General features: G+C 38.5%; 2 protein-coding genes across 5 annotated transcripts in view; one reads left to right on the forward strand and one right to left on the reverse strand.

Moving 5' to 3' along the window:
• The window catches only part of COL4A3 (collagen type IV alpha 3 chain), a 157,694-nt gene extending 141,322 nt beyond the window's left edge, over positions 1-16,372 (reverse strand). The window contains exon 1 of one of the 2 annotated variants that reach the window (XM_023587511.3): positions 16,098-16,372. In XM_023587511.3, the coding sequence (XP_023443279.1) occupies positions 16,098-16,124 (27 nt within the window). In that variant the 5' untranslated portion in view covers positions 16,125-16,372. Of the gene's footprint in view, positions 1-15,764; positions 16,078-16,097 lie in introns of those variants that run through there. The other variant, XM_004453877.5, reaches the window with a different exon arrangement.
• The window catches only part of COL4A4 (collagen type IV alpha 4 chain), a 156,963-nt gene continuing 153,051 nt past the window's right edge, over positions 16,090-20,001 (forward strand). Inside the window, exon 1 of one of the 3 annotated variants that reach the window (XM_058300015.2) lies at positions 16,090-16,182. The gene's annotated coding sequence lies outside the window, so the exon portion shown is untranslated. Of the gene's footprint in view, positions 16,183-16,285; positions 16,549-18,271; positions 18,358-20,001 lie in introns of those variants that run through there. The other 2 variants (XM_058300013.2, XM_058300014.1) reach the window with 2 other exon arrangements.

Below are 20,001 nucleotides of genomic sequence, written 5' to 3' on the forward strand. Positions count from 1 at the left end.
ATTAGCTGTTTACTTCATCATCAGATCTCTGTTCTGAGAAAATCCTGGTGCTATCCAAGATATTCCTTGGTTCATTTTTGAGCAGAGACAAATTACAAGTTAAGAGAGGATGGATAGATTTTTCTAGAGGTAATATTGGGGAAATGGGCATTTGGGGAAAGTTTTTACATTTAGGCCCTCTGGCCATATTTTGGATTAAATAATAAAACAGAAAATAGAATATATGTATCAAATGTTAACTGCAGTTATATTTAAATGATAGGATTTGGGGTGATTTTGTTCTCTTTTTGCTTAGCAGAATTAAAATTGGATCTTATTTGACAAGTACAGCTTGTGATATATACAAAAGAAAAAGTTATACCAGTTAATCTAGTTAATAATTCTCCTGTATGAATTGGTCATTTAAAAACTCAGATATGTTGGCAAAGAAATTGATAGCATTATTGATAAAATAAAAAATTTAGGTTTAATTAAGATATGTGAAAATTGGCTAAATTATGATATAGAAACATGAAGAGATATAATGCATTCATTAAAAAAAATTTTTTTAGTTCTTATTTTTAGGAGGCACCGGGAATTGAGCCCAGGACCTCATACATGGAAAGCACGTACTCAATCACTGAGCTACATCTGCTCCCCAAAGAGGGTTGGTTTTTTGTTTGTTTGTTTTTAGGAGGTACTGGGGATGGAACCCAGTACCTCGTACATGGGAAGCAGGCACCCAGCCATTTGTGCTACATCTGCTCCCCAGTAATGCAATCTTTTTTAAGGGATATTTAGTTATGTGAGAAAATACTAACAATATAATGTAAAAAGCAGGATACAAATAGCATATGACCCCATTTTTTACACAAAAGACACCAAAATATTAGCACTGGTTACACCTAGGTTCTTATAATATGAGTGATTTTGTTTTGCTTTGCTTTTATACACTTATCTATATATATATTGAATGTTCTAAAATGGGCATGCATTCTTTTTTTTTGTCAAGAAAAAAGATGAACAAGTAAAATATTTATGCCCAGTGTGATAATTCATTCCAGCAAATTCATCTCACAACTTCACAAGGATACAGCCTCTGTTCAAGTGATAGTCCAAGATTTTTCTTAGCACAGTGCAATGCATTTAAGATGCTTAGTTAGCATGTACAAATGAATTTATACTTTCTTCCATGTTGTGGCCAATTACACATTAATGGGGCTTGTGGGAAGCTGTGTACCAAGATAGCTACATGCTAAACCGTTCTATATTTTAATGATAAGAGAGGAACAAATTAAAGTATAAAATATTATCCAGGAATATCTCTCTAATTAAGAGGTATTCCAGTTGAGCTGTTTGGAAGAGTGATTTCACGAAAGTGATGAAATCACTGGCTGAGTTTTAGAATCAGTATTTACATGGAGTAGTGTAAGGTAAATAAACCGGCTCATTTTTTAATGGGGACAGTGATAAGGGAGTATGTCCTTTCTGCTGATGTTTTCAAATAATGTTATTAGAAAAATACCAGCAATAAAGAATGCATTGAATAATATTTTTCAAAGTAAGAAACTCCTTAATACATTCCAGGAAGTTGATACAAGGTCACAGAATCACAGGAGAATTAAAGAAGTATAAGAAACATATTTGAACTATTGCTTTCCTAATTCTAAAACACATTCCTGCCCCCAGTCAATAGGCCTTATGTCATGCGATTTCAGGTATAGTACTGCTAATTTTTTAACACATTTTGGAAGGGATTGCAGAATCTGCCTTTCCCTAACATAGCAAAATATGGAGAATCCAGACCATCTCTCTTTAAATCTTGGAGCTCTGCTATTAATTGCTGACAAGGGCTCAAGCTAGGGCATAGGCTAAAAGGTAGAAGTCCTACTCAGGAACTCACTTTCTGAATTCATTGCCAACTTTTTCAAATACTTTGAAGACAAACTAAGTTTTTGTTTTTTTTTTTTAATTTGAAAATGTTTTATTTGGAAATCTTATACAAATTCAAATTATTTCCCCAAATACTTTGTATTTTTATCACAATCATAATATAACAACCTAAGTTTTTAAGCCACTGAATCTTACTACTTCCTGGTGCCATTGCTCTTACATGTTTGCTTTATATCATGCCTATAAGTTACTGTTCTATACATTTATCAATCTTTAGTCTTCCTTCTCATTGCTGCTCAGATTTTGCTTTTCCATATTGACCCTGTTATAGCTCATATAATTTTTTTGTTATTCTCTATTTTCATAGCTAAACCTCTCACTTGTTTGGATATTCCATCAGGGCAGAAGGGGCATGTTGGTTTTATAGACCTTTGTCCCCAGCACGTAGCCCTGTACCTAGCACACAGTAGGACTGGGTAAATATTTGTTGCATTGCCAAATTAATGAATAAGAATTATATTTTCCTTCTGAAATATTCATTTTTTGTTCTTATGCCAAAGGATTAATGAATCTGCTAATTCTATGTTGTTGTTTTAGTTTCAGTGTTTTTAAAAAAATGTTTGTTCAAGTCTATAAATATTCACCAAAGACGAGTAATACCAAGTGTGATGCTAAGAGCTGGAACCACAAAGATGGATGAGTAATAGCACTTGTCTGCAAGGAGTGGAGAAGGGGAAACAACGTGAAAATAGGTGAATATATTTCTAGATTGCAGAGACAAGACTTAAGTAAATAAAAGTATTTAATTAGTATTCTTACTAGTTAAAGGATCAGTGTCAGGAATCATTCATCCTTGGTAACCAAAGAGTTTTTAAAATTAATTTTATCTCAACTATTAGCTTAAGTTACTTAAATGATGAGTAAAGTGGCATTTGACACTCATTTTCAAGTATCTGGGAAGTTTTTGGTGGGAAAGAACCCTATACCAGAATGCCCAATTTTATATCAATGCCCTTTAATTAGACTCTCATCTATAAAACAGAAATGATATCTAACTCTCCACAATGCACAAAATCAGATCAATTGATAAGAAAACACCCACATGCATAATTATTAAGTATGATTTTAGTAAGTGTTTATCTTTAAGGAGTTCCATTTTAGTATTATTTCTAATACTGAACACTTAGAAACAACCAAAATGTTCAATGAAACAGCATTACTTAAGTTATGTACCAACCTACAGTGATATACTCTGCAGAGATTTAAAAATGATATTTAGAACAATTAATGACATGGAAAAATTTCACCAGTATACTGTTAGGTAAGAAAAACAAAAAAAGCAGAATGAAAAAAAAATGTCCAAAAGGAAATAGACCAAAGTATTAAAAGTAATTATCTTTGGGTAATATGATCAAGGATAGTTTTTGTATTTTTATTTATTTTTGTGCTTTTAAAGCTTTTCCAAATTTTGATTAACACATATAACCTTTTATTAAAAAGTCAGCATGTGAACTCTTCAGTTTTCCTAACCAGTATAAAATTATTCCATCACCCTGGATAAACAAAGAAAATTAATATCTAGCCTGTTGCGCTGGGTTTCTTCAGACATACATTATCATTTGACACAAAAGGAGAAGGAGAACATTGAAGATGTCTCAATTTTCTCCTTGTAGAAAATTTTCCTTAAGAAGTTCATGTAATAAGAAAATATCCCAGTGGGAAAAAAATTTGGTGACCTGACTGTTTTGTCTACATAATGACAAATCTCCCAATGTTTCTAAATACACTTGGACTCATTTTTAAACATTTGCATCACTTCTCTAAGAAAGCAATTTGGAGAAATGATGTAATTAACAACCATAGAACTGAAAAATTAAAAGTGGAAAATTCCCCAAAACTATCATCAGAAAACTTAAAGAGTTTTATATTTTAAACAGTGCTAAATATGACATTTTTAAACCATATTTCACTGCAATAATTAAAATGAAAATGCTGAAATATCATACACTTTAAATATATTTTTATGAATAGTTATATGTCTACACACATACATACAACATATAATACCTACCCTGAATAACTGGGCTAGGTTTTGATAGCCTGAAGTTGTATGTACAGGACACTGGACAGTGGAGTGGATTTTTAACCTGCCTCTGAATGTGCATAAATGATCATCAAATTAATTGCACTGAATCAATTAATAGGACGAACTGAGCACCTGCTTTATTGATCTAGACTGTTCCCTTCCCCTCCTGTCCCTCTGACTTTCACAGCACCAGACTCCAAAGAGAAAGCATGAATTGTTTCCTGCTATGTCACTTCCCCTTTAGATAAGCTACATTCTGGATAAGATAGCAGCCAACCTTTTCCACAGGTCAGCAGCCCAGGCTTTGAAAAGTGGATCATGTCCCAGTTGTTAGAATACGGCAGTACCATCCCACTGTATTTTGAGGGACTCAAAAGTATGTACCCAAGAATCCCTTATAAAGCTTGATAAATGCAGATCCTGATCGAGGAGGTCTGCGGGGACCCAAGACGCTGCCTTTCTAACGAGAGCCCACGACAGGCCGGTTGCCGCTGACCCAGGGACCACATTATGGGAAAGGAGCGCATTTCCTTTTTCTCAAACTGAAAAGAGAGGTGAAATAAATGACCTACAGCGAAAAAAATCTGTTATGCTTAAAAGTTTAGACTGAGGCCAGATATAAACTTTACGGAACAAAAATGCCGTGAGCACCGTGTGTTTTTACTGAACTTGGAAAATCTTTTACTCCGTGGTCGATGCTTCTTGGCTGAAGGCCACAGCACAAGTAGGGTGGATGCTGCGTGGATGAAGGGCTACAGGACGTTCCCTGAGCAGGCAGCCTGCGGGCTGAATCAGACACCCACAGGTAGGAGGGTTTTAATCTGTTAAGACACTGGACAAAGTTAACCCCATACACAGGAACACTGGGCACTTACTGTGCTCTGTGGTAATTTGGCAGAAATTATAAAGGGAGTACAAAGACAAATTTCATATAATTCACAGCTTTTTCAAGGTTCATGCCGAAAAACAAGCTGGCTACTCTAAGCCCAGAGAAGCACTCAAGAGAGCAGTGTCTCAGTTTGGTCAGGGCTGAAAGGGGGTGATGGCCTTGACCCCTGAAAGTGGGCAGTGGGAGGGGCCTGGAGATGGTGACCCTGAGAATATGAAAGGAAATCTATTTGGTGCCCTACTCCCAAAGCCGTTAGTATCTACTCACTCCCTAATTAGCAGAAGTCCCCGTAGAAGCTTCACTTTTTCTCTCTGATGGCAGGACAATTCCTGTCTATGGGCAAGAGGCAAAATAGGTGAAGCAGGCTGAGTGATGACAGAGAAGGTTTGTTGTCCCCAAATCTCTCACCCACACTGTGTTCCCATGAGTGAGAGTTAGCAGAAGAAACAAGAGATGTTCCCAGACCTTGAAATAACATAAAAAAATTAGAAAGACAATACAAAATAAATATGTGTGACATGATTAAAGGCACAAAAAAGGAAATAAAAATACGAACAAGAAAGCAAGATAAAAGAGAACAGATAAATTTGATTCCCAAAGAGTAATTTTAGAAATTAGAACACTCATTGAAATTAAAATCTACTGGATAACAATGTCAGAGTAAACATTTATTGAAGATTACTATGTGACAAGCATAGTAAAATATGTGGTGTGTATTAACTCATTTAATCCTCATGAAACTCTGGGCTGGGTCTGTTATCTCAATTTTAAGATGAAGAAACTGAACAAAAGTAAAAAAAAAACCCAGAAAACTGGTAATGAACAGAGTTTGCATTTTAACCCATGCTGAATGGTTCCTAAGTTCTTTATTATCATGTGTTATTAAAATTACAAACAGCAGAAGAGAGAATTAAAGAATTGGAAGAAAGACATGAGGTAGGTTCACAGCTTGCAACATGGAGAGAGAAAATAGATTAAGATAGGAAAGATAAGTGGAGTCCCAAGAAAGCAAAGCCTGAGACAAAGGCTAATGTGCTGCAACTTTATGAAGCAGGTCAAGGGCAAGGAAGTGGAGATGGGCAGTTACTGAGAAGGATAATATGAAAGGAAGGAACAATGAACTACCAAGTACCACTCCTGGTTGGCCTCAAGGGACTGTCCCAAGAGCCAGTGTGAATCCCCGTACCTCAGGACGGTGCTGCTGGTGGGAGGAGACACAAGATTTATCCCCTGGCTCCCATCTCCAACTGGTCAAAGATCTGCCCTGCAGGTGTTAATGTCCTGCACTTCTTGGGTGGAAGAGGAAGTCAGGGAGGAGAGTACAGGGGAACCATCAGGCAGTGCCTTGTCAAGTCTGCTTCAGGGTGGCAGCTAGGGCAAGTAAATGCCCACAGCCCTGGAGAAAGGTTAGGCCAGAGGACCTGAGTGGCAGGTGAAAGTATCTGAGGCGAAAAGGTAGGAGAAGAGGAGGAACACATGGAAAGGTCTAGCAGATGTCTAATAAGAATATCAGGATTAAAGAGAATGGGGATGGAGAAATACTAGAAAAATTAAGACTGAGAATTTTTAAGATTTGATGAAAAATACAGAATCTCAGATTAAAGATCCATGAATAGGATAAATAAAAAACACAACGCACATACTCATTACACATCATAATGAAACTTCAAAGACAATTTGATTTTTAGCAGTCTTTTCAATGGCAAAAAATGGAGGTCCAAAGGCAAGAGAACTTTAAGCGCTGAGGGGAACTCATTGTCAAAGTCAAATGCAATACCCAGTTACCTTATATTTAAGAGGGAAGGTAAATAATTTTTTCTCATGTGGAAAATTCATAAGACAAATGGCTGGAGGAATTAATTGAATTGGAAGCAAGGATTAGATTATGAGAAGCAATATGAGCAAAGAAATGATTAAACATCAGAATAAAAGCTAACAATGTTTATGTGTAAAATAATAAAAACTGTAAGGATTAATTTGAGAGTTTAAAAAATTCCAAGTAAGATGATAGAGTGATAATAAAAGTTAAAGAATTCTAATGTCCTTGTTTAGTTCATTAGAAGGACAGAGATACGATTAACTTTGGAATTTATTAAGTTAAGGGTACATTTTAGGAAGTGTGGGCAATAATTAAATGAAGAGAAGCAGAATGTGGAAGTTCCAAGAGAGGAAAGGAGAAAAGGGGGAATAAAGACAATTAACCCAAGAAAAGACTGGAAAAGAGAAAATAGAAACAAAAGAATAGTATGATAAATAGAAAGCCACACACAAAAAATGAGATGGTAGAAATAAATCTGATATATAAGCAATTGTGGTAGCTGCAACTGGTCTACATGCAGCACTGACAAGGCAGGCTTGAATAAATTAGTTTGTAAACCAAAATATAATGATACAGAAAGGTAAAATAAAAGGAATGGAAAAAAGACATTCCAGATAAAGAAAGTTGGTATTGTAATATTATTGTCAAACAGGGTTTGAAGTTTGTTAAAAGCATTTCAGGGATAGAGAAGACACTGATACAGTGGTAAACAAATCAATTACTCAGGATAATAAATCTAAATTTGTATGCACCTATAATACAACTTCAAAACAGATGAAGCAAAATTTGACATATTTTCAGAGAATAATAATAATTTGTGAGCTTCCAGTGAGACTCAAATATACCTCTCTCTCTCAGTAGAGAGAATAATAGTGAGGATAGATGATTTTAATAACATGACTGAAAACCTTGATCTAAAGGACATACACAGAAAACTTTGAAGTCATAATCTCTACCACAATTCAACAATAAAAAGATAACTAGAAAATCTTTATATGTTTGGACATTAGGAAATATAATTCTAATTAATTATGGGACAATGAAATCACAATAAATATTAGAAAAGATTTTGAACCTAACAATAGTAAAACACTACTTACTAAAATTTGTGTGATGCAGCCAAAGAAGTATATGGAAGGAAATTTATAGCCTTAAATTCATATGGAGAAAAAGGGAAGACAGTAGAAATTAATGAATTAATCACTGAGCTCAAGAAGGAAAAGAACTGCAAAATAAAGGAGAAGGTTAAGAAAGTAGGAGAAAATAATAACAAATGAGAAAAATTAATTAAAACAGAAAACATATATCAGAATGGATTGAGAATTCAAAAGTTAATTCATTGAAAAGACAAATTCAAACTTTGAGAACACTGATCAATTCAAAAGAGAAAGATGGCATGAATAAATACTACCTGAAATGAAAAGGTATACAACACCACAGATCCCGAAAACATTAAAAAGACATGGGAGAAAAACTTATGAAGAATTTCTAATAATAAATTTGAAATTTAGGATGAAATGAAAAATGTTTAGAAAAATACAATATATCACAACTGACACAAGAAATAGAAAATCTGACTAGTTCTAAAACAACCAGTCTTCATTAAATTGAGTCTATAATTTGAAATCTTCCAACCTTCCAGTTCCTGATGGTTTCAGCTATTTTAATTCTACTCTAATAAATTCTAATAAAGAATTAAGGAAAAAATTCAGTCAACTCTACTCCATCTACTCTGGCAAATAGAGAGAAGAAATACTTCCAACTCATTTTATGATGTCAGTATACCGTTGACACCCAAACCACACAGGGACAACACAGTCCAATTACACTTAAAAACAAAATAAAACAAAACAAAACAAAAAACAGGCACAAGAATCCTAAACAAAATATTAGCAAAAATAACACAAAGATAACATATCAAGCTGAATTAATTCCAGGAATATAAGGATGCTTTGAAATTAGAAAAATCAGTGCAATTTACCTCATTAATAGAGTAGAGAAGAAATCTGTGAAAATCACAATGGTTGTAAGAAATGGATTACATAAAATTCAACATCTAATCACGATAAAAAATAAAACTCCTAGAAAACTAGAAAGAGAAGGGAGCTTCCCTAATTTGATAATGGCTACCTATAAAAACATCTGCAACAATATTATGCATAATGATGAAATGCTGAAAGATTTCCTCAAAAGCTTTATTAAACTCCGAAGATTAAGAATTACTCCAGGTTGCCTGTTCTCACTATGTCTCTTCAACTCTGTACTTGATAGCCTAGACATTTGCACAAGAAAAAGGAATAAGAATATAAAGATTGGAAAGGAAGAAATAAGACTGTCTTTATTCATGGATAATATGAGGCGATACAGAAAAAAATTCCCAAAAGAACATACAGACACATAATTGGAACTAGAAATACAGGTAGTAAAATTGCTTGATTAAGGTCAAAATACAAAGATCAACTATGTTTCTATCTTCAATGGTTAGATATGAAATTCAAAGAAAGATATCATTTGCAATAGCATCAAAAATATCAAATTTTTAGGGGAGCGGTTGTGGCTCAAGCAGTTGGGTGCTTGCCTCCCACATGGGAGGTCCTGGGTTCATTTTCCAGTGCCTCCTAGAGAAAACAAGCAAGACAGTGGGCTGACACAATGGGCTGGCATGGCAGGTTGGTGCAACAAGGGATACAACGAGAGAAACAACAAGCAGGGAGTAGATGTGGCTCAAGTGATTGGGTACCTCCCTCCCACATTGGAGGTCCTGGGTTCTATCCCCAGTGCCTCCTAAAAAAAAAAAAGAGCAGACAGAGAGAGCACACAACGAACAGACACAGAGAATAGACAGTGAGTGCAAACAACAAGGGGCAGGAATAAATAAATAAATCTTTTTAAAAAATCAAATATTTAGGAATAAAAAACCAGAAAACTCTAAGACAACGAGCGAAATTAAAGTCTTAAATAAACAGAGAATTATATATCATCTTCATGGATTAGAAGATTCAATATTGTAAAGATGTCAATTCTTCACAAATTGATGTACAGATAAAATGTAATCACAATTAAAATCCCAGCAGAGCTTACTTAAAAATTATTTTAAGGAAATCAACAACATTTATATAGAAACGTAAAAGTAAAAAATTGCCAACGCTCTCTTGAAGAACATGATGGGAGACTACTCAACTGACTGTCAAGGCTTTTTATAAAGCTACACAAATTAAGACAGCCTGGTACTGGCAAATAGAACAACAGAATAGAAGAGAGCCCAGAATATAATATATCAATATGTATTTTTCCAACTGACCTCTGGGTCATTCCTATACAACTATCAATTGTAGATTGATAAGTGAAGCAATAAGGTTTTCAGAATTTAATTTAGGAGACTATCTTTACTCAGAGTAATATATGATTCTTAAAAGAGGACGCAAAAGCTCTTACATCCTATCATATCTAAATTAAGAACTTCAGAGAATGAAAAGGCTAGCCACAGAATGTAAGGACATAAATACAACACATATTATCGATAAGGGTTTCCTATCTAGGATAAATAAATAATTCCTATAACTCCATAAAAAATTGGTTGAAGTCAGACAAGTGCTTCACAAAGAGAATACCAAATGGTCATTAGCCATGAAAAAGTGCCCAATCATATTTGTAATTAAGGAAATACAAATCAATATAACAAAGAGATACCTCCCTGCACTAACTAGGATAACTGAAAATTTAAAAGTTTGATCAGACCAAGACTTGGTAAAGACGCAGGGCAGTTGAAATTGTAATAAGCTGCTTGTGAAAGTCTAAGTTAGTAAACCAAATCTGGATCCCTATTTGGCATTATTATGATAGTTGAACATTAGTATACCCTATGACCAAGAATTTCACCATTAGGCGTATATCCAACAAAAAAAGGTTAAAGATGTCTATGGAAACATTATTGGTAATGATCTCAAACCAGAAACCATTGACAAATACAGTGTGGTTTATTCATGCAAAAGAATACCACACAGCAATGAAAATTAATGATCTATAACCACATGCAAGAAGAGAGATCAGCCTCAACATGACAATGTCGATGAAACAAAATAAGCACAAAAGAACATATTTTGTGTGAGTCCTCATACATAAAGTTCGGAACAGGCAAAACTAAATGTACAGCTTTTGGGATGCACATTTAGGTGACAAAAGTAGAAAGAAAAGCAAGGAAGTGATTATCAAAAGTCAGATTCTGGTTTCTTTTAGGGAAGAGATTGGGGATGACAGCTGGCTCAGAAGGCAGAGTAATTTTTGGGTGCTGGCAGTGCTCTTTCTTGACCTGGATGGTCTTTACATGGGTATTTAGTTAATAAGCCATTAAACGCTACACTTGTTATTGCTCTTTTCCATATTGGTGCTACATTTAACAATAAAATGCATACTGAAAAGAGACATTATGACCAATTAGGGTTTGTCCCACAGCTATGCAAGAATGGTTAAATATTTTAAAAATATATTCATTTATCACATTGACTGAGTAAAGAACATACAATTTTCCTAAAATTGATGCAGACAAAATAAACATTAACATTAATTCCTTAAAAATAAAAAAATATAACAAAATTAGGTTAAGGTAATTCCTTAGCCTGATAAAGGGAATTTATGAAAAATCTTTAGCAATCACATATATAATAAAATGTTAGAAGCACTTCCTTTAAAGTCAGTAATAAGACAAAGTTACCAGCTATCACTGTTTTTATTCAACACTAGAAGTACACCAGAAGGGCTTGGCAACACAGTAAGACAAGGGGGAAAAAGTGTAAAATTTGGATAGAAAGAAAAACTGTAATTATTCCCTGAGAATATTATGGCCTACATATCTAAAAGAATTTAGAAATCATTAGAAATAAGTTGATTCAAAAAAGGTGCTGGAGCCAGGGTTGAAAATTAAAAATCAGTTGCATTTGTTTGTTCTAGCCATGTTTCTATGCATTGGCAGTAGAAATTGGCAGTTAAGTAATCTATATGTTCAGTGCAATACCAATCAACATCCCACATGGACTTTTGGTGGAACTTTGACAAGCAGAACCAAAAATTCATCCAGAAGAGCAAAGATGAAAGAATAGCCATGGCAATGTTGGAACGACTTGTTACCTATATGGAAAAAAGTAAAATCAGATTCCACTCATAGAAAACAAGTTCAGGGTTAACAGGCCTAAATATAAAAATGTTAATTTCTAAAACTTAAAAAACTCTAGGAGAACATTTTTACAATCTCAGTGAAGGAAAGCATTTTTTTTAACAAGACACAGAACACAAAACCTTAAGGAAAGGATGGATACATTTGAGATTATAGTGAAAAAAAATGTTATTATTTAAGGCACCAATAACTGAATGAAAAATGTATACATTGAAATGAAATATCAACTACATATTGAAATGACAAAAATTTGGTATCCAAATATATGAATAATTCCTAATAAATTAGCAACAAAAAGGTCAAAATAGATAAATGGGCAAAGACATATGCAATTTACAGTGAGGGAAATGCAAATACCTAATTAAAATATAAAAAGGTTCACAAGCTCAGTAGTTCAAAGGAAGCTCTCAATTCACACCCATTACCATCTCAGTACATCAAGTTTTGCCTAACAGCTATGTGGGTATATTATTGGTGCAACCCTCTGGAGGTCAATTTGACAATTCTGAATAAAATTTAAAATGAACTTCCTATATGAATCACCTGGATTTCAAAGTCTAGTGGTCACAATATGTATACAAAGATGTCCATTGCAACTTTGTAAAATGAAAATGTGATGGGGGAGGAAAAATAAACCCTACTGTATTTACTTAATTGAATACTATGTGCCAGCTGTTATTACAAATAAATTATGTCTATATGTGTCAACATGGATAAAATTCAAAAATGTAGTACAGAATGATAAAAACAAGCTCCCATATATATGTATAAAATGCAATCATTTGTTACATTTTAAAGACCACAAAACAATAATATTTATTTTTTATGGAGACTACACACATACACAAATGAAGTATAAATGCAAGCATACTACACACAAACTTACCAGAATAGAAGAAGGGGAAAAGAATGTATACATGACTCTTTCTATATTTATGTGGTTTTTTTGCCCAGAGGGAAAGATCTGAGAACAAACAAATCAGAGCTTATTGATATTTATTGAATCTCACTGGTAGATGCATTGATGTCTGTTGTATTTACTCTTTGTCTGAAATATTCCCTAATTCAAGTAGTTTTTTGAATTTCAAAACCAGGTGAAAAAGTATCCTCCCTAAATGCAGTTGTGATTCAACTCTTGTTATTTGTTTCCCATGTTTCTGACACTGTCTGGAATTTTTAGGAAAAAGGAAGGATAAATTATGGTTTCTCAAACCAGGAACTCCACCTTATCCAGAGTGACTTCATTCCCAGAGCCACTGCTTGAGGCAACAGCAAAGTGCCTCCCATCCCCAGGCAGAGAACTGGGCTCCGCTAACAACTCGAAAGCTCGGGGCTCTGAAGAACCACATTTGAGCAACCACATGGATGCATGCAGCAAAGCAGCAGAGGTGTCTCACTCTGCGTGCTTCAGCACTCGTTACGTGGGTAGACAGCTCCTCCCCATCTAACTTTGGCATGTAGGATCAACACCACTGCTCTCTCTCTGTTTTGAGAAATGTTAAGCAGAATTGCAGACTTTTAGGGCAATACATGTCCTTAACTAGTGCAGCACGATGATTTAGCCTAAAGGCCAAATTAAGCCCTCACTAAAACATTGTTGGATCCCACCACGCTTTTTTAAAAGCTTTATTTAAGTTGTTAGCATTTAAAATTTGAAGATACCTCATAAAAACTAGATTCCCAGCTTCTGGCGTGAAAAGCAGGAATTCTGGCACTATGGAGCGTAAATTCTAGAATGTCAAGAATTGGTTGACTCTGAAGAACACCCCCTTTACCCCCTTCCCCAGCCCACTGCCTCACTGATTACATCACTACTACTCCAGTACACATGTCAACTCCCCCATTTCACAGATGAGAATATTGAGGTTCTGAGAAGTAACATGCCTCTGAAGCATCTGAGTTACCCTGTGGTAACCCTGTGGTAATTGACAGTCTTCCGATTATCAGTTAACTTGTGATTCCTTTACTGGCACATTTCTTGATTTATAAGCACAGATTTTCTGTGTAATGCAGCAGGTAAAAGGAAATGATAATCCTTCTAAATTTTTTGTTTTACTTAGCTGAAAAACTAAAAATCCTTATAACTTTTAATAAAGATGTATTTCAAAGGATTATGGAAATAACACAAATGTATTAATTGCAATATCAATCAAAAGTCACAAGGATTTGGCCAATCTTAAAATTGAAAATATTACATTTAAACAGTAACAAGGAAATATGACACTCTAATTGAAGATCAGTATAATGAGATGCCAAATGGTCGTGGAACATCACTTTTCCAGGCTGATCCTTACACATATGTAATTCTTCCCTTCCTCCCCCAGCTCCTTCTCTCAATCTCGCTCTTCTTCGGAGTCTAGAAGGATGCACAAACTCTGTTTTGAAAACTTCCCCAGGCCTCACCACAAAATATACTTCATTTGGGGATTTTTCATTTTTATTTATTCGCTCCTATATTAAAGGTGGTAGAAATACACCGTGATGTGGATGCTTTTTGTGCATCATGCCCACAAGTGTGTAGTTTTCTGGGTTGACTATTGCAAAGTGTCTCTGCAAAGTGCATTTCTGTCAGAGCCAGTGACATGAGCTGGCTTACAAAAACCGCTTAGAATGTAATGGCAAGCACTAGAAATAACCTAAGTGTAAATCGAGAGAAGAATGGCTGGATTAACTGTTGCTTATTCTTGTTGTGGAAAAGTAGGACAAAGGGGTAGATCTTAAATACTAACATCACCAGATGCGTAGGCTGCAGAAAGCTATATCCAGCATGGTATCAACTACGTTTAAAAACAAAAACTCATGGTCAGTGGGTCCTTGAATGTGTATGCAAATGCTGAGAAAATATCTGGAAAGAAACATGAATATGGTAATAAGGATACCTCAGGATGCCAGGGGAGCAGGGAGAGGTATGGGCTGGTCTAAGAGTGCTTCAGCTTCATCCATATGACTTAATTTGAAATTTAATTTAAATGGGGGGGGGGGGGAATTACAGGTTACTTTGTGGCTAACACATAAATATTAACGTGACCACTAATTTCTGATTATAATTCCAATTTTGAAATTTGTAAAACACCTGCTTGTCCCTGGAAATGAAACTCAGTACGTGGTATTGTCCCAAATTATTTTTTTAGGCATGCAAATAACACAAGGAATCTGAAAAGTGAAATTTCACTTTCACAGATTTAAAAATAAGTCAGTTAACTCTGAGAGACACCGTAGTTTTGAGGAAACCCATTTATTTTTACTGGAAGGGCACAGGAAATCTGGGGTGAATTTAAAGGAATTCAAGGGTTTCTCAAATTCTGAATAGAAGTAACTGTGACAGATTGCTTAATTGATCCTTCTGTCAGCTCTATTTCTAAGGTGCTTTTTAATTTTTCAGCCATGGCCTTTGATTTTTCCAATACCGAAAGGGAACTGGAAGACAAGTTTGGACAGGAGGAATCCGTGCTCCAGAGAGGTCAGAGTTCGGCGTGGGGTCACAGCTAGGAAAGGGCGAGCGGGGGCGGGGGGAATGAACAGCAGGTTTCTAAGCCCAGCCCTGAGCGCTCTCAGGCCAGCCCAGGGCTCAGGGACATCGCACGTATGGGTACCGTCCTCCTCACGTACCCATCCCTGTCGATTGATTGATTATTTCTTTACTGACCTCCGCGGCCCCCCGCACCCCACCCCCATTCCTGACTCCCTGGGACCTCGGTGCTTCCTCCTCGCCTCTGCCTCCCGGGCCCCGGGCCCGCGCACTCCACCTGCTCCCGGGCATCTCGGCTTGCTCCCTTCCCCACGCCGCGCCCCCGGGGACCTGCGCGGAGCCCGGCGCCCCCGACTCTGCAGGCAGCGGCGCGGACGGCGCCCCCGCGGCCGGCCGGCTGGTGCCCGGGACGCCAGCGCCGAGTGCTCCCGGGCGGGGGTCGCGCGGCCCCGCAGTTACCTTGCCTGCGGCGGGAACTGCCACCAGGAGCACCAGCAGGAGCGGCTGCAGGAAGGCGGGCGGCCGCGGCGCGGTCCCGGGGCGCATGGTGGGCGCCGGCTCCGCGGGGCGGCGTGCCCGGGGACACGCAGGCTCTCGGGCCACAGCGTCCCCGGCGCGCCGCGGGTTGGGGCGCCGGGACTGTGGAGCTGGCCTCGCCAGCCCACCCGGGGCGGGTTTTGTAGGGTTCAGCCGCGCGGTCCGTCCCTCCCCACGGAGGCTTTGGGCCGTGGCCCTAAGGGAGGGAAGAAGTGGCTCAGGTCCCGCCCTTGTCGCACCCCCTCCCCAACTCACCAGGCGGTGTCCCTCCGACCCGGGCATCGTGCCCAGGAGGCGAGAAAAGGGTGAGAGCCTGAGGACAGGTGGGCGCGGATCCAGGGTAAGGGGTTAAGGAGGCGATGCTCTCAGGGTCTCGGGGCCTAGGCGGGGCAGGCGCGTGCAGGTGGGAGGTGGGGGATTTGGGGGTGTGCGGTGGGGAGGCGGCTGCGCAGGGTGGAGGGAGTGGCTAGTGGCCGTGCCCAGCTTAAGCGCGAGGCGAGCGGGTCGTCTGCACTCAGGAGGCCCGGCTCGCTCCTGGCTCCCGCCGCGGTGCCCTCCCGCCGCCGTCCCCTTCTCCAGCCCGCCTACTACGTGCAGCCGCCACACTTGGCGGTGAGAGCGCCGTGAAGGGGCAGCCGAGTCGCGGGTGGGTTTGGGCGCGGCAGAGGTGCGCCCCCGGTGGGCAAGGAGCTCTGGTCCCCCCGAGGTAAGGCGCGCACGGGCCGTCACTGCTCCAAGGCCCGAGGCACCCGTCGGGGAAGTGGAGGGGGAAGAGTGGCATTCAAGGGTGGGGCATGCGGGGTGACCGGCCGGCTTGGGGACATGGGGTCCGGGGGTCACCAGAGGAGAGCGTCTCTGGCTCCCGGGCTTGTCTGCCTGGGGTTGAGCTGGGTGCTGTGTGTTTTGATTAATTTGGAGGCTCGAGTTACCGGCCTGGCAGTTGGGGCACTCCAAAATGCCAAGAGCAAGAGGCAGCTGAGGGGAAAGAGAAAGCCCGGCTATTCTCTGCTGCGTTGAACAGGATTTTCAGGCTAAATCTTATCTGCGGAAATGCAGGGAGAAAACAAGATCCAACTCTGGTCCAGGTGACTCCCTCCTGAGAATGCCCTTTGTGGAGGTGGCCTTGGATGCCGGTGTGCAGTATCTAGTTTGTTAGGGCACTGGCTTCAGAGCAGGGGACTTACCTTTTCTTTGCTGCAGACCCCTTTGGCCTGGGGACCCCTTTTTCAGAACAATTTCCTGATATGCGTAAAATACAACTAAAAGAAAATCAGTTTTACTGAAGTACCATTGTCAAAGCAGTAAAGTCCTAATACACGTGCATCATTATTAATGCATTCAATATCTAGATCTAACAGCAGGTCTCTTAAACAACTGTAATTTCAATGTCGTGATAACTGCAAATGCTATCTTGAGATAACTGCCAAAACATGAAAATAACTGGTTTCTATGGAAGCAAACTTTCAGGAACTGCTAACACTGCTATGGCTTGTTGCCAATATTCATACTATTTCACTAACTTCATTATAAAAAGATGTAATTCCTCCCCCCCCCCCGCCCCCCCCCCCCATCTAAGTTCATAGACTACCTGAGTGCCATGCCTAGGTTTTAAGAACTCCTGCTTTTGGGACATCTTTCAGTAGCTGATTATCAAAACCCCAGTGTGAACGAAGCAGTTGCTCACCTACTGTGGGGCATCATTAGCTTGCAATTAGAATTGTGTGCATTTGTACCTTGAACCTATGCGGGTATGTGGGTAAGCAAAACCCTGAAAGTGAATGTAGACAGCTTCCTCTCATCCCTTTCTTTTGGCTGTAGAGTGAATATAACAGTCTTGCCACTGTCTTTTACATCAGTGATTCTCTACGTGGCTACACATCAGAATTGCCTAAGGAGCTTCTAAAAATCCCGTGGCCCAGAACATCAGGGGCCAATTACATGTGCGTCTCTGTGGGTGGTAGAGACTCAGTTATCAGTGTGTTTTAAAGCTCCTAGAGATTCCTGTGTGCTGCCAACTTTGAGAATTGCTGCTTTACATGCACATTGTAACCAGCTGCATTGAATTAATGTCTCTTATTGGTAGAATAATTTAAAAAAAGACATAATAATACCTTTATTATGACTTACTAACACCAAATGATTTGTGCCCAGCCTACAGTTGTTGCCATGTGCTATTTAGTAATTTCGCCTATTGATGGCGAGGGTTCTTATGGAACATTCTCCTGCCATCCTTGTGAGATAAGACAGCAGGTGCTCTGTTGGTGAAGTGACAGTGTCCAAGAATTCTGAGAAGTGTATGATAATCTTTCATGAACTGACATTGCTTCCTGAAATGCATACCTGATGCCAGTGTTAAATGCTCCTTCTCTTTGCTGAGTTCCAGAAGATTTCTCATTTGATTTTTAATTTCATTTTCCTGAAACCAAGTCACTTTGATGGAAGATCAGAGTTGACTTTTTTGGCTTTGGAATGGGAGGCAGCAGTCAACTGCAAGTTACTTGTGATGCAGCAACAGGTGGGAACGAAACATATAGTATTTATGTTTTTCTATCTGGCGTACTTCTGTCAACATAATGTCCTCCAGGTTCATCCATGTTGTCATATGCTTTACAGCTTCATTTTTTCTTACAGCTGAATGGTATTCCATCGTATGTAGAAACCACAATTTGTTTATCCATTCATCAGTTGATGGATATCTGTGTTGTTTCCATCTTTTGGCAATTGTGAATAATGTTGCTATGAACATTGGTGTGCAGATGTCTGTTTGTGTCACAACTCTCAGATCTTCTGGGTATATATCTAGTAGTGGTATTGCTGGAATACATGGCAGATCTTTATTTAACACCCTTAGGAATTGCCAAACAGATTTCCATAGTGGCTGTACCATTCTGCATTGTCACCAACAGTGGCTAAGTGTTCTTATTTCTCCAAATCCTCTCCAACACTTGTAGTTTCTGGTGTTTTATTTATTTATTTTATCTTAATAGTGGCCATTCTAATAGGTGTGAAATGATATCTCATTGAGGTTTTGATTTGCAGTTCCTTAATAGCTAGTGGGTTTTCACCATTTGTATTTTCTCCTTAGAAAAATGTCTATTCAGGGTTTTTTGCCCATTTTTAAAATTGAGTCATCTGTCTTTTTATAATTGTTTACGTTTTTTTTTTAAGGAAGTACAGGAGATTGAACCCAGGACCTTGTATATGGGAAGTGGGCGCTCAACCCCTGAGCTACATTGGCTTCCCAGTGAGAATTTTCTTTTTCCCCTTGTTTGTTTGTTTGTTTAGGAAGTGCCAGGAACCCAACTTGGGACCTCGTACGTGGGAAGCAGGCTCTCAACCACTTGAATTACATCGGCTCCCTTTAAGTTTACTTTTAACACCTCTAAAACGGGCTTTTAGGTTCCTTTAGAATCTGAGAGTCAGTGCCAACTCATTTACTGCTTTCCATTCTTTTGTGGTTTTTCTAAGCTCATGGTCCATGCCCTAATACCTCTCCTAGTAATCTATGGATTACGGTACCCTTCCAGCTTATCTCCTTTCCTGAAAGTTCTTTCCTCTGACATTCATCTTCTATGTTACTAATAGAATTAGTTTTTAAAATTGCCTGTGTATCACTAAGGACAGATTAATTTGGGGCCACTTACAAATTATCTCCAAATTTTGGCGACTTAAAGTAATAACGATTTTCCTTTATTCATACTGCAAATTCCTTGCAGGGCCTTGGGATGGGGATTAGGGAGGGTGGAAGTTGCTCTGCTTATCTAGCCACTCAGGGAACCCTCGAAATTCCCTCTCATCATGTTCTCTGATCACCTCCACAGGGGAAGGGAATGTGCCAAATGAGAAATGGCTCTAAGTATCTAGACTATACAAAGAACTCTTATGACTCAACAGCAAAAGGACAAACAATTGATTTTAAAAACGGGTGAAAGACTTGAATAGACATTCTCCAAAGGTGATAGACAAATGGCCAACAAGCACATGAAAGGATGCTCAACCTCATTACTCACTAGAGAAACGTAACTCAAAACCAGATTGAGATTCTGTTCCGTACTCACAAGGATGGTTATAATTTTGGAAGGAAGGAAGGAAGGAAGGAAGGGAGGATGGGAGGAAGGAAGAAGGGAAGGAAGGAAGGAAGGAAAGTAGGAAGGAAAGA

Source organism: Dasypus novemcinctus, chromosome 7 (assembly GCF_030445035.2).
Source record: "Dasypus novemcinctus isolate mDasNov1 chromosome 7, mDasNov1.1.hap2, whole genome shotgun sequence".
Lineage (NCBI taxonomy): Eukaryota > Metazoa > Chordata > Mammalia > Cingulata > Dasypodidae > Dasypus > Dasypus novemcinctus.